This window comes from Manis pentadactyla, chromosome 12, assembly GCF_030020395.1.
Source record: "Manis pentadactyla isolate mManPen7 chromosome 12, mManPen7.hap1, whole genome shotgun sequence".
Classification (NCBI taxonomy): domain Eukaryota; kingdom Metazoa; phylum Chordata; class Mammalia; order Pholidota; family Manidae; genus Manis; species Manis pentadactyla.
In genome coordinates this window covers 18,259,924-18,274,606 of record NC_080030.1, presented here as the reverse complement: position 1 = coordinate 18,274,606, position 14,683 = coordinate 18,259,924, and the positions used below count along the sequence as shown (strand labels likewise).

At 57.4% G+C, this 14,683-nt stretch overlaps 1 protein-coding gene across 12 annotated transcripts in view; it reads left to right on the top strand.

Annotated features, from left to right (window-relative positions):
• Positions 1–14,683, top strand: part of NFIX (nuclear factor I X) — a 94,779-nt gene that overhangs the window by 67,137 nt on the left and 12,959 nt on the right. For 7 of the 12 annotated variants that reach the window (XM_036878620.2, XM_036878626.2, XM_036878613.2 and 4 more), the window contains 6 exons: positions 4,108–4,170; positions 4,496–4,570; positions 4,943–5,063; positions 6,463–6,599; positions 9,343–9,465; positions 11,246–11,421. In XM_036878620.2, coding sequence (XP_036734515.1) covers positions 4,108–4,170; positions 4,496–4,570; positions 4,943–5,063; positions 6,463–6,599; positions 9,343–9,465; positions 11,246–11,421 — 695 coding nt within the window. Of the gene's footprint in view, positions 1–4,107; positions 4,171–4,495; positions 4,571–4,942; positions 5,064–6,462; positions 6,600–6,719; positions 6,841–9,342; positions 9,466–11,245; positions 11,422–14,683 lie in introns of all 12 variants that reach the window. The other 5 variants (XM_036878599.2, XM_036878642.2, XM_036878660.2 and 2 more) reach the window with 2 other exon arrangements.

The window sequence follows — 14,683 nt, the reverse complement described above, 5'->3', positions numbered from 1 at the left end:
TTCATCACCAGATTCATTCACTTCCCTTCTGGAAGCCTCCACAGTGGCCAGAGCCCTATGGCACCACTGGCAGGTGAGGCCTCTGCCTCGGGAGTATGGGTTGCATGAGTAGCCCAGGACCCCAGAGGAGGGCAGCCAACGGAGGATGCTCAGGTGTGCAACATGATCCCGGCAGCACTGGAACCCACTGTGGGCCCAAGACCTGGCTTGGTGCAGGGATCCTGGTGTCTGCCTGCCCCAGACATCCATCCCAGGGCATCTACCCTGGGACATTGGACACAGTGGTTGGACTCAGTTTTGAGGAGGCTGTGTTTGATGCGAGGTGTGGGAGGAAGCTTAGTGTGGAAGGTGCTCTCTGGTCCTTAGCACCAGGACACAGGAAAACTTTGAGTTATCTCAGGGCCAAGGGGAGGTAGTGCTGCCCCATCCCTCTGTCCCCGCTTCAATATCTCCAGAAAGTGAAGGCAGCTGTGGTCTCTGAAGAGAGGCACAGGCAGCAGGATCAGTTTCTTTGCTGGCCTTGCCCTGAACTAGGGGCATGCACACAGGGTCCCCACTGCTCTGGTAAGCAGGCTGGAGAGAAGGCCAAGGCTGGAAAGGCTGCTAGGGGATGTGGCCCCAGAAGGCTGGGGATTCAGAGTGACTGCCTTGGGGGCATGGGCTGGGTGGGAGAGGATAAAAGATGGAGCCGGGCACCTGCCCGCCTTGTGCCAGCCAACAACGTCCCTGCCCCTCTGCTGGCCCACAGGCCACCAGCTGGCCCATTATCTCTGGTGAGAAAACAGGCACTGGAGGGGGTCTTCTGTGCGGCAGGAGCTTGCTCATGCACACGGCCAGCAGGACTGCCAGGGGAGAGCCACCCCATGCTGGGTCTGGGGCAAGGAGGGGAGGAGGGTGCTGGATAGCAGAGCCCCCTCACGAAGCAGTCAGGTCTATTCCTGTGCTGTTGGCAGGGGGCAGTGCCTGGGGCCTGCGAACAGGAGATAAAGAGTTCAGGCAGAGGGTTTTCTCGCACTAACCGTGGATTTGTGTGTTTGTTCAGCTGGTGGCTCTGATAAGCCCCTTCTGCCAGATAAAAGCCGAGCAGCCATGAGGCAGGGCTTGGGGAGGGGTGTCGTAAAGGGGCCTTCCTCCTGTCTGTCCTGAGGCCTGGGGTTATCCATTCCTGGAGGGAGCCCGACAGGGAACGGAAACAAGGCGCTGGGATGACATGCAACTGGCCTGCCAGCCTGGGCTGCAGCTCCTCGCCCCTGGGGGATGCCCAGAGCAGGCCCTGACCTCAGGGCGTGGCTCCCCAAAGAGTCCCAGAGGGCTGGCCTGGCAGCTCCCCACCACCCTGGGATCCTGTTCACCATGGGCCCAGCAGCCTGTCTGGGCCTTGCAGCCACTGGCTGGGTTCCTGCCAGCCCCCTTCCCCGTCTGTCCAAGGCCTGCCCCTGAGCCGACTGGGTGGATAAGGGCCTGCCCCCATCGTGTCACTTAATGTCCCATCAGGGCTGGGGGTCCATTCTCACTGAACCAGTAGTCCCTGGGCCTGGGGACATCCGTGGGGGTTTTGGCTGCTTCTGTGCCTGTGAGCAGAATGCAGTGCCCCCAGACCCTCCACCTCAGCCTCCCCACCTGGCCCTTGGTGCAGGCTGAGGATGAAAGGGCGCCGTCTGAGGGGCAGCAGGGCCCCAGCCACGGCTGCCGTGCCACAGGGCTGGTCCCTCTGCCCCAGAGCCTGGGTCCAGGTTTCCAGCATCTCTACCTTTTGTCCTGGAGCTGAGCTGAGTGTGCCGGGGGCTGGCGGTGGCACCGTTACGGTGGCCGCGGGTCAGGCCGCCAGCGTAAGATGGCTGCCAAGGGCTAAGATGGCTGCCAGCAGCAGGGCAGCGCCCACAGGCGCGTGGCAGCGGTCTCGCCGCGGGAGCCTCGCTCCCCGTGCTCCTTTACATCCAGCTAATAGTAATAACAGCAGTAACGTTCAGGCAGTGTCCTGCTGGAGGATTTCCTGTCTGCTGTGCTCTCCTGGAGCCCATTTGTCTCTGCCTCAGTCGCTGGCCCACCTCCATCCCTTTGTCGGCTCGCTCTCCTCTTTCTGTCCTTGGGCCGGGTGTGCGCATGCTCACGGCTTTTGTCACCACCTGGCCATTTTCGGGGAGCCAGGACCGCTCCCATAGGGTGGACTCCAGGGACTCTTCCGTCTCCCTGGGACTGTGCACACCCAGGCCTGGAGGGCTGGTGGGGTTGAGTTGGTCCCGGGATGGGTGGGGTGGGTAAGAGGGACCTCTGGGCAGCAGAGCCTGGAGCATGTGCTGCTTGCCAGGCTCTGCACACTGGTCCTGTGGCTGTGACCTTCTTCAGTTTCAAATCGTGGACAGGGCAGGGCAGCCCTGAGAGACACAGCAGGCTCAGAGCCTGAGTCCAGGGGTGGCCCTAGGGTGGCCTGCCCACTCCCACCACCCCTCACCTGCTCGCTCGCTCCTGGACTGGCTGGGGTTTGAACCAGACCCAGAGGGCCAGGAGTGGGTCAGTAGGAGAGAGAGTGACAAGAAAATTCACACCCACAGGACGCCGTGGCACAGAGGGGTTGCTCTCCCAGGAGCTTGGGAGGATGTCCCAAGGGCTCTCTCCAGAGCAGAGTGCCACTAACACAGAGGGGGCCTGGGGTGGGATTCCCCATCCCTAAACACACCACAGGGGTGAGCACAAAGGGAGGGGAGGAAGGATGCATGCCAAACCAGAGGGGTGAAGGAAGATCCCCCATCAGCACTTTCCTTATCAACCTTTTTCTTGATGGACAGGAAGACGTATTGTTTTGGGGAAATAAAAAAAAAAAATTGTGACAAGGTGAAGTATGGAAGAAGTGGGGCCTGAAACTGTTGTGGGTGCGGCCGGTCCTTTCCCACTGGCAGCTAGGACCTTGGCCTGAGCCATGGGAGGGCCTTTGCCCCCAGAGGGCTGCTGTCCCCCGCCCCCCCAGCGCCCAGCACTCTTCCATCCCTCCTGGGTGGCCGCAGGGCACCCTGCCACCGTCTCTCAGACCCGTGCTGTCCCTTTAGGAACTTCCTTGTTGGTCCCTCCCCAGGATAAATGGCTTGGCTGTGAGGCCAGTGGGGGCGGACTCCAGGCCAGCAGGCTGACTCCGGGGTGTGTGCGAGGCCCAGGAGGCAGAGCGGCTCCAAAGAGTCAGGCTGAGTCTTGTGCTACCCCCATGCTGTTCCCCTGCAAGCAGCTGATTCTTTACCAAATGCCTGCCTTCCTTCTGCCCCACAACCTGCCCTGGCCCCCCTCCACCATCCTCTCACCAGCTGTCGTGCCTGGGCAGGCATTCGGGAGGTCCCCGTTGTGCCCCTGGCACACAAAGCTTTGAGGACATGGGGGGCGGGGGTGGGGGGCTTTCCCAAGCTCAGCAAAATATTCACACACACACTCCACCCTGCCCCCAGCCCTCTGCGAGCTCTCACTGCACAATGGGCCCTTGTCTCGGGGCTCCCTCTGAGCAGCTGTGGCACTGGGGCATGAGACAGCCCAGACAGGCTGGCACAGAATGGGTGGCGGCGTCAGGGCAAACCTCCCCACTCTGTGTTGCCAGGCTTCGCCTGTAAGCATAAAGGTGAGGTGGGGGTGGTGCAGGCAGACAGGAATGGCTCTAACTCATGAGGTGAGGGAAGGAAGGAGCTGCTCTTCTGGGTGAGCTGGGTGGGCAACGGGGGACCCTTGGGTCCCTCCCAGCTGTGTGAAGAGGTGATCGCTGGCTTCTCTCCTGGGCACCCTCCTTGCTCTGACTCTTAGTGAGTGCTGCTCACCCACAGATGAATTTGCCCCCAGGGCATATTGGGTGATGTCTAGAGATAGTTTTGGTTGCCACAAAGGGTGCTACTGGCATCTAGTGGGTAGAGGCCAGGGAGCTGCCACATACACTACAGTGCCCAGGGTGGCCCCCACACACAGAATGACCCCGGCCTGGTGTTACTGTACTTCCTTCCCCCACATTCCCCAGGTCTCCCAGGGCTGCTTGGAGAGTAGGTGTGAAGGTATTTACAGGGCTGGAGGGGCAGGTGCTCAGCTGGTGTTTGTGGGGCACTTTGGTCTTTACCCATGTCCCACTTGTGTCTCCTGCAGAATCCGGACAATCAGATAGTTCAAACCAGCAAGGAGATGCGGACATCAAACCACTGCCCAACGGTCAGTGCCCCCTGCCCCTGCCTGTCTGAGCCTAGCCTCCACACCCTGCTCTGCCCCACAGAGCTCTCCTCTGTCCTCCAACACCCTGGCCTCCCACCCAGGTTCTTCCCCTTCACCCAGCTTTGCCCCAAGGGGAGAGGGCTCATATGGAGCACATCCCCTCTTTGGAATAGATGAGCGGGCCCCCAAGGGCCAGCCTGTGCCTGGGACCCGCAATATGGGAGCAAATGAGTCTCATTGAGGGTGGGAAGAGCTCTGGAGAAACAAACAGGCAGCCTCTCCTGGCCTTAACCTAACTCACTCACTTGTCCTCTCCACTCTTCAGGGCACTTAAGTTTCCAGGACTGTTTTGTGACTTCCGGGGTCTGGAATGTGACGGAGCTGGTGAGAGTATCACAGAGTAAGTGAGTCCTTCCTCCTGGGCTGGGGCTGAGCCCCTCAGAGGCTGGGGGTGGCAAGTGGGACTTGGACCCCATGCAGGTCTTAGTGGAGGTACAGACAGGGTTTCCTGGGACACTCTGCCCTTTAGACTGGGCCAGGTGGAGCAGAGGTGTCCAGAGAGCCCCATCACTGATTTCTGCTGCTCTGGAGGAAAAAAAATCACAACCAAGGGCTCTACCCCAAAGACCCCAGCCAGGAGGAAGTTGCCTCAGCAACCTTCCCAGTGAACTCACCCTGGGGCTTCTTGGAAACTGCTCACGGCAACAAAACAGGCCCCCTTGGGCCTGCCACACCTTCCAGACCTCACCACCCTCTCCCTTCTTCATCCCAGCTCCTGTTGCAACAGCATCAGGGCCCAACTTCTCGCTGGCAGACCTGGAGAGTCCCAGCTACTACAACATAAACCAAGTGACCCTGGGACGGCGGTCCATCACCTCCCCTCCTTCCACCAGGTGAGCCCAGCACCACAGTCTTGCTTCCCACCCCAGGCCATCTCAGACGCTGTGAGCAGGTGGATGGCCTTGGCTTGGGTGCTTCAGAAAGTCACTCCTTATTGAGGGCATTGGCACCAGAGCTGCCTGGGCCCACCATGCTGAGCTCCCTGCTTTGTGCTGCTGCTGTGCACTGGGCCCTGGGGACATAAGCCCAAACAAGGTACAGCTGTGCCTGGAAGGTGCTCCCAGTGGGGATCTCAGAAGGCCTCTCTCTTGGGGATATGACATCTGAGCCTAGACCAACGGGGGCTGGTATGGGCACAGAGTGGATGCTCAAGGAAGAGAGAGCAGCCTCCATTCCAACTGAGACTGGATGAGCTGGTGGGACGCCCACAGAGGGCTGCAGAGGCCAGAGGAAGGCGTTTAGACTTAAAACCTGCTGAAGGGTTTTAAGTAGGAGATGCTGGGGATGTGCATTCCAGAAAGTACCCTCCAGCTGCTGTGTGCATGGGCAGGACTGACAGCCACTTATAGGCCATCCCACCAGGCTGGGATAAAGGAGTGGCAGGAGAGGGAGGGATGGAGTTGAGAGATGTTTGGGAGGTGGGTACAGTTGGCCCTGGTCAGGGCCAGTTGTGCAGGGCAGGGTAGCATCCTGTCCTTTTTGAAAACACTTGGATGTTTAGTTCATTATGAAGTTTTAGGAAACCATTTTGATTTGTTAAAATACTGCATTAAATGAGAGATGCCCTAACAACAACAACCAAGAAAAAGTACACACTTCCAATTGTAAAATAAATAAGCAACCGGGATGTAATGTATAGCATAAGGAATATAGTCAAAATATTGTAACAACTTGGTATGGTGATAGCTGGTACTTAGAATTATCATGTATATAAATGTTGAATCACTGTGTTGTACACCTGAAACTAAGGTAATGTAATACTGTGTGTCAACTACCCTTCAATAAAAAATAATTATCTAAAAAAAAAAAAAATACTGCATTAAAATATTATATTATTTCTATATTTACTATTTTAACATAAAATAATGTAATATCTTGACGTCTTAGTTTTGTGGCACTCCCTGCATTTTGTCCCCAGAAGCTCCCTGGGGGCTGATGGTGAATAGAGGGCAGGGCTGAGGAAGCAGTTAAGGGTTTTGCTACCTTCGACGTGGGCAGCTCAGCGAATCGTGGTATTACCACCCAGAAGGGGCTTGAGGAGGGGCAGCAGGCCAGCTGGCCCAAGGGGCTCTAAGGCAGGTACAGGGGTGGGCACACAGTGAGTGCCCCAAAGTGCTGCTGTCAGCAGGCACTGGCTCTCCACACTGAGGGGCATCAGTGCAGATTCCTTGGTTTGAGTGCCTGTGTCTTGGCCCACCCTTGGCACACCTGATCCCTTTCCTCCTTCCCCAGCACCACCAAGCGCCCCAAGTCCATTGATGACAGCGAGATGGAGAGCCCTGTTGATGACGTCTTCTATCCTGGGACAGGCCGCTCCCCAGCGGCTGGCAGCAGCCAGTCCAGTGGGTGGCCCAACGATGTGGATGCAGGTATGGCACTGTGGGGCCAACCCAGAGCCTCCTCTTCCCTGGCGAGCCTCCCACCAGTTCCATCGCTGTCACTGTCACTGTCGGTGGCACTACCTATCTTCTCGCCTGCTCATCTTCCAGAGGAGCGCAGACCAGACCGGAGGAGGGAGCAGAGGCAAGGAGCTGGGCTGTCACTGTGTGGACAGAAGAGCCCACAGGCATGGAGAGAGGAGAGCAGAACCTCCTTGGCCGCCTCCTCTTGGTATTTCTCTAGAGAGGTTGTGCGCACGCATGCTGTGTGGGGCACAGGTCTGTCTGAGCCCTGCGGTCTTCATTGTTTAGAGCAGTTTCTCCATCTGGGTGCTGATGACCTCTGGGTCCACATGGTCTCTGGTGTGGCCATCTGCAGCACTGTAGGGTTTTGAGCAGCAGATCTGGCCTCCACCCACCAGATGCCAGTCATAACCACCCCTGACCCAGGTGTAATGACCAAAATTGTCTCCAGACCTTGTTGAATATCCCTGGGGAGGACTGGGGGGCAGATCATCCTCAGTTGAGAACTGCTGATCTGAAGGGCCCAGCATCGCATAGGAGATAAAGCCTAGTAAGGAATGAGCAGAATCATTTTTGACTGAACAGGGAAACTAGTGTAGGGCAAGGTCTAAAGGAAGCCAGCTCAATTCTCTCAATCTCCTCCAACCATCCCTCTTTCCTGGTGAACCCACCCACCTTTACCTCCAGTCTTGACAGGAAGTGTGGGAAGCTTCCAGGTGGAATAGAGTGAGATCTTGTATGCCTGTGTGCGTGTGTGCACGTATTTACGTATGTATGAGGAGGCTGGCTGCAGGATATTTCTGCCTGACACACTGGTGATACAGCCTGTGTGTGTCCTTGAGGTGCAGGGGTCTTGGGGTCAGGGAGTAAAGACCCCCATGTGTGGGGGTGTCGACAGGGAGCACCTGCTCTGGTCAAGCCTGGGGACAGGGGCTTCACTCTCCAGCACAGGAAGGTGAGGATCTGACTAGATGGTGCTTTGCCTAGTGTTTTCCAGGTGTCCCTTCCTGGGACTGGCCACGTGGATGGGCAGGGTCCAGGGCTGGGGAAGAAGCAAGAAAAAAGGGCTGGGAGTGCTCCTGCTCTCCTGCTGCCCTGCCACAGCCCCTGGGAGAAGGAGAGGCCGCTCCTGCCTCCCGGCCCTGGCTGGAGGAGCGGGCTCTGGACCACCAGCAAGGCTCTTGTCTTTGGGACAGTACTCCAGCAGGACCTGGGTGCCTAGTGAGACCCTCCTGGCGTCTCCTCTTGGCAACTGGGGACCTGGGCCAGCACAGCCCAGATTCCCTGGGGCAACCATGGGAGGCTGAGAGAGAAAGGGGTGAGAAAGCCCTGAAGACTCCCCAGCCAGGGCCTCAGTTAAGTGACTGTTTCCTCCAGGACTCAGGTGCCTTGAGGGCACTTCAATGGCTGTCTCCCCAGGCCCTTCTGCCCAGACCCAGGGTCCCAAGGAGCCTCCCCTCCCCAGCCCCTGCTCTCTCCTTTCTCAGGTGTCTGCTCCTGCACCGCCATCCCTGCTCCTTCCAGCTGTCCCGCCGGGCACACCCTGTCCTCCTGCAGCAACAGCTCCCTTGCTTTCCCCTCTCCCTCCATAGGGCCCTTTGCCACATTGTTTCCCTGTGCTGCGACAAATCGCCAATTAAGCAGCCCAGCTGCAGGACCAGGAACAGCTGGGGAGGCGCTATGCAGCCTCAGGGACAGCTGCGCACAGCTGGTGGGGGTCCTCCCACCCCACCATGCCAGCTATCAGGTGGCATACAGCTGCTGCCAGATAACACCTCTGCTGGCAGCTGGGAGTTCGCCCTTCCCCCACATCTTCCCTCTGCAGTTGAGGCCGCTCTTACTTCTCTGTTCTGCAGCCCCCCAGCTCCCACCCAAACTAACTCTACTTGTGCCTCAAAGATGGCAGCTCTGGAGATTCACCCCACTCTACCTTACCCCTCCCATCCTGGGCACAGCCTTGAGACTCAGCCCAGAACAGCAGGCAAGGAGCTCCCCTGGGAGACCGGGCCCTGGGGTCCTGCTTGTCATAGCATCATTTGGACATCATGCCAGCTGGGCACAGAGATGACCTTGGGTGGCAGCATCAGACTTCTACAGGCAGAGCTCCAGTGGGGTGTTCTCTGTGCCCTGTCTCCTGCTGAATGCCACCCCACCTCCGACAAAAGCAAAGCCCTGAAATGACCCTTCGTACAACAGCCCAGCCTCGGGGTCTTCCAGATAGGGAGTCCTCTCCCATCCAGCTCTGCCCCCAGCGCCTGCTCAGGCCCTTCGGCCACTCCCTATTCTCTTGCTGGGTGTTGTATTCCCTTGGTGGTCCTTCCCGAGGGCCGCTGGCTGTGCTGTCCCTTCTGCAGGCTTCCCACCAGAGCCTCTCACAGCCTAGAGAGCCACAGAGCAGACCCAGCCTGTCCCTCACTCTGAAGCTGGCTCCCTGGGGCTCCTCTGCACAGCTTCCTGGCCCAACCCTGCGTCCCGCTCTCCCCTTGCCCAGTGCACCCAAGGGCTTCACTTTCCTTTCCTGTCAGAAGCACCCATGGCCCTGGGTATGCAGGGCCTGAGAAATGGCCAGGACAGGCCGAGGAGGCAGGAGGTAGTGGGGAAGGGTGATGGGAAGGCGGCGGAGAGAAGGAGCGAGCTGCTGGCTTCCCACCTCGCCTGCTCCCACCCAGCCCAGCTAAACCTGCCCTGTGTTGCTGATTCCTCCCCCCAGGCCCGGCTTCTCTAAAGAAGTCAGGAAAGCTGGACTTCTGCAGTGCCCTCTCCTCTCAGGGCGGCTCCCCACGCATGGCTTTCACTCACCACCCGCTGCCTGTGCTTGCTGGAGTCAGACCAGGTGAGAGACGGGCCAGGTGGGGCCGTGGGAGGTGGCAGAGCACTGAGGGGCAGTGTGGCTATGAGGTGAAGGGGTCAAGGGGCGGCCTGGTCTCTGAGTGGGCTGTGGTGGCAGCAGTGGGCATGGGATGGGCCCTCCCTCCAAGGCAGCGCCTCCTCAAGTACCGGGCCTGGCCCTGGGCATTCTCTCACATGCTTCTCACTTGCTGTGGACACACGTGTGCCGAGTGTGGGCATGACTACATGTGTACTTGCTTACATGTGTGCATGTGTGTGCCTGGGCGCATGTGTGTAAGGCACAGCTGTGCCCTCTGACTGCAGAGGCCTCAGGCCCACTCCAGCACAGCTCCCCTCTCCTCCCACCAGCTGTGCGTGGGAAGGTACAGGCCTTTCCCTCTGCCCCCTGCAGCTCCTCTCTCCCAGCTCCTGGCCCAGCCCAGGTTGGTGTGGGGCATGGATTCACAAGAGCTCTTGTAGGAGCCCAGGCTCCCTTCTCAGGGCCTCCCTGCCCTTGTCCAAAAGTGAAGGGGTAGGCCCCGGGCACAGCAGTGCCTGGACTGCTCGCAGGGCAAGGGAGCCGCCTGCTGCCTTGGGGGCTCTTGCTTCAGACTCACTGCCTAGAGGTGCCTGCAGGGTGCACACCTCAGTGCTCCCAGGGGACGGAGTCAGGCAGGAGACATTGGGAGCTGAGGCTTCAGCTCACCACTCCCTCACGTGCTTCTTCCCTCCCTCGTTACTCTTCTGGCAGAAAGAGGCCTGGACTTTTCCTGGACACTGCCCTGTGTCTGCCTGCCACCTCCTGGGCCCTTCTGTAAGACACAGAACAGCAAGGTTCACCCTCCCAGCTTCCTCCTCGAGGCCTCCTGGCTGGGAGCCCAGAGGCACCCCGCAGGGGCAGGGCGTGGTGGCCGCAAGGTGGGGGCAGGGACCCCAGGCCCTCAGCGGGAGCGCAGCAGGCCCAGCTCCACTCAGCTTTTATGAACTCCAGAGTGAAGCCAAGTTTCCTCTGCTCCCTAATGAAACCAAGAGCGAGAGCGAGCTGATTGGAAACAGACAGGAGGGGGAGGACTGCGCCAGGGGAGAGCTGGGGCCTGCAGTGGGTGGGGCTGTGCATTAGAAGGCCGGGCGGCGGAGCACACAGAAATGTGGCCTGGGTAGCAGCAGCCAGGTGTACACCCACTGGCACACGGGAGCCAGGGTATGCATCTCAGGGGCCGTAACCAGGAGCCATCTGTCTCCCTGCGCCTTAGCCAGGCTCCTGTCCAGGCCTGGGACTGGGCAGGCTGGGCTGCCAGGAGGCCCTCACCATAGTGCAAATGTTGGGGCACCAAAAACCTCAGTCATCAACATAAATAGGAATTTAGTGCAATATTTTAACAAATTAAAACTATTGCAAAAAACACACAATGAGCAAATACCAACATTTCAACAAAAAATGGGACCAACCTTGCACTTGCATGACCCTGCCTCACTCTCCTCACCTTAACCCCAGCCCTGGTTCCAATCAAATTTGATTTGTAAAGACAAGCAGCTGGCCTGCAAGCCCTGGTTTGCCAATGCAACTTTTTTTAATATTGCCTTAAAATGTTACTACCCTGGTTACAGAGATTTTTATTGTCAGAGGCCAGTGCCTCACTCTTTTCCCTTGAGTCCAGCCCTTGCCCCATTCTCCCTTTGCCTCTGGACCCTCCGTGCTCTGACCAGCAGCTGCCCTCATCTTCTGTCCCATCCCCTGCCCCCTAGGCCCTGACGCCCTTCTCTTCCTGCCCACATGCATGCAGGGAGCCCTCGGGCCACCGCGTCAGCACTGCATTTCCCCTCCACATCCATCATCCAGCAGTCAAGCCCGTACTTCACGCACCCGACCATCCGCTACCACCACCACCACGGGCAGGACTCGCTGAAGGAGTTTGTGCAGTTTGTGTGCTCGGACGGCTCCGGCCAGGCCACCGGACAGGTGAGTCCAGGGAGCCCCAAGGAGCCCCACTACAGCTCATCTCTGCTTCTGTCTGTCTGGAGAGCTCATGGGGAGAGAGCCCAAAAGCTAGAAACTCACCTAGGCCTGGAGCAGCAGAGAACCAGTAGTGCCGAACTCCTCAGTCTTCTGGGCCTGGGGGTAGGGGTCTCCGTATCACTGGGGGGCCTGTCACAGTCCAGAGAAGGGGGGACAGAAGCTGTCCTTGCTTGGGCTCCTTGCCCTCCCTGCAGTCTCTGTTCCCCCAGTAGGAGTGGACACATGATCTGTCCAGTCCCAGGCCTGGGCCCTTCATTTCCTAACACCCTTCTTAAACCTCAGGGCCACAAGGATTTGTTAGGTCCTAGACCAACAAAGTTTCCCAACCTTGGCACAACTGACATTTGGGGCTATTCATTCTCTGTTGTCTGGGGACATCCTGTATACTGTGGGGTGTCAAGCAGCATGCCTTGCCCCTACCCACTGAGGCCAGTGGCACCTCTGCAGTCGTGATGATCAAGAATATATCTCCAGACTTCAGTGCACCTTGGGGTGCGTCATCATCCCAGGTGAGAAGTCTGGATAGAGGGAAGGCCCCTTTCCACAGGGGCTAGCACAGAGACTCCTGTTGGCAGGTCTCTTAAAGTGTTCTCAGGTCAGTTATGGCTCTGGAGTAAAGCACTTTTGCTCCTCAGTTTGGGAGAGAGACTGGCTCTCTGTGCAGCTCTGCAGCCTGCTTCCCTTCTCTATCAGCAAGCCTCAGGGTCTGGTCCCTAATGAGCAGACACGTGGGGCCACTCAGCAAAGGAATTATCCCAGACCGAGGAATGGGCCAGAGGTGACTCTTCAGTGGGACAGTGGTCTTCGCTAAGTCCCTGGGAGACCACTCCGGATTGGAACACAATGTTGTCTAGACCTCTGGGAAAATTCTGGAGTCCCAGAAGCATGCTGCTGTATCAGAAGGCCCAGCCCCTCTCTCCTGAGCCACTCCAGCCTGGAGGTTGCTGTGAGAGGTCAGGTGGGGAGGATGCTCAAAGGCCATGCTGGAGCAGGGCTATCAGAAGCCCATGGCAGAGGCAGGCCAAGTAGAGCAGTGGCTGGCCCTCAGCTGTTTAGTGTAGTGCTGCCAAGGGCACCCTGCACAGAGCAGGCATTTGCTAAATGCTGGCGTATTGATGTGGGACAGGGCCACCATGCAGGTTTTTTGCTCTTGCTGTCCAAAACAGAAGCCTGTCCTCTTCCCTCTCTCCTGCTCTCCCTCCTTCTGCTGTCCTCATTTACTTTTTCCCTTCGCCCCGTGAGGGTTTCTCTTGCTGGCTCTGCAGCTCCTTAGCATGCTCAGAGCCTTGCCTGCCTCTCTAGACAAACTCTGTCTACTTCCAGGGACATGAAGGGAAAAGTGAACATGACCCCCAACAGCTACTGCACTTACTTCAGAGAACCGGCAGAGGCTACAGGATCTGCTAGCCTCTGTGCCAGCCCCCAAGGGGCCTGGGGTTTGGAATATAGATTAAAGAGGCCAGGAGTCCTGCCTTGCCTCCTTCTCACCTACAGAGGTGGTTGGGATTTGTAATCAAAATGAGACTGACTGGGGAGACCAGTTTAGACCAAAGAGTCAAACTTAACCCATAGGACCCTCAAGAGTATGGGTTAATCTTTCCCTCAGCATCCTGATGGCTGGATCCTGAACCTCTCCCTTGACCATTCAAGATTAAGGGCTCACTTTGGCCTACACAGTTTTCTTCTTGAGGCAGGTGCTTGCTCACAGTAGACCACAGACAAAATACTGCAGACACCTTCACCTGTCAGATGAAAGCGAGGGGCTATCCCAGCCTCTAGGGTCCTTTTAGCTCCTTACCCCACCGCAGACAGTGGGGTAAACAGCCACTCTAGCTAAACAGAGAGGACAGCCCAGCTGGGTTTCCTCTTGTGGCCCATTGTGCCCAAAAGGGGGAGGGTGTCTACAGTAAGCATGCTTAATGAGGCCCAGTTTCTGAAAGGAGGCTGGAGACAGCGCCGAGCTTTGGAGGAAGAGACAGCCAGAAGCCGCAGCTCTGCAGCTGACCTGGAGGCAGGGAGTGGCAATACCAGGTTATGCTTGTTCCGGGGCCACGTCCAGAGCAGTTCTCAGTCCTAGCATACCCGAGAGTCACCTGGAGGCCTCACTAACACAGACGTGGCTGGGCCTCACCTCATTCTGATTCAGCAGGTCTGGGATGGGGCTGAGAATCTGCATTCCTCCCCAAGTTCCCACATGGTTGCTGCTCCTTCTGGTCAGTGGACCCACTTTGAGAACCACTGATCTAGAGCCTAGAGAAGTAAATTCCTAACCTCCTTGAGAATCTGAAGTTGCAGAGCATCTTTACAGAAAAACATATGCAGACAAAAATTTTACAAATAATTTGCAGAAAGGTTCCCAGGCAACCTTATGGTTCGTCCTCAGACCTCAGCGCAAGGGGCCTGATGGGGAAGAACCAAATCAGTAAAGGCCAAGGCCAGATGGACACCACTCAGCGGAGGAGATGTAAAGCACAGAACAAGGATGCCTGGCTAGCTGTTATTTCTGGCAGAGAGAAGAGACCACCAAGCAAACATGCTGGAGCAGTCACGGGCGCCGTGGGCAAGTGTGACTCTGGGAGGCGGGAAGCCTGGTTCTAGCTCAGCTTCAACCAGAACAGCCAGGCCCACATCTTCACCTGTCAGATGAAAGCTAGGGGCTATCCCAGCCTCTAGGTTCCTTCTAGCTCTTAACTCACAAGGTTTAAAGGTGCCGCAAAGTCACGAGGCCTTGAGATTTTTAGAACCTAGACTTGTACCTCAACCAGAGCTGAGACATCCTAGCTGAGTTGGAAGTTGCTTCCGAGGAACTGAATGTTGTAAATCAGTGGGTTTTGACGTCTGGCCATATCAGGCTGGGATTAGGTTTATCGGGTGAGATTAGGGATTTAGATTCTCCTGGGGGAGACAGGATCCAAGAACCAGAAGGAACAGAAGCAACCCTGTGGGAGCAAGGGCTGCCTGGAAAGCCCCTGTGTCCCAGCCCCGCAGGAGCCTAAGCTCAGGATGGCCTGCGAGAACAAGTGAGGCCATAATCTATTGGGATCCTTCCATTTCCTGCCCTGATGGAAGAGCAAAATAGGAATCAGAGAGGCTGTGGGAGTGAGGGAAGGCAGTTGCCATTTGTATCTCAGCATTATACCTGCAGAGCCCTCTGGAGTTCCATACTGTTGCTTGGAACGGAAATGTCCATTACTGAAATGACATC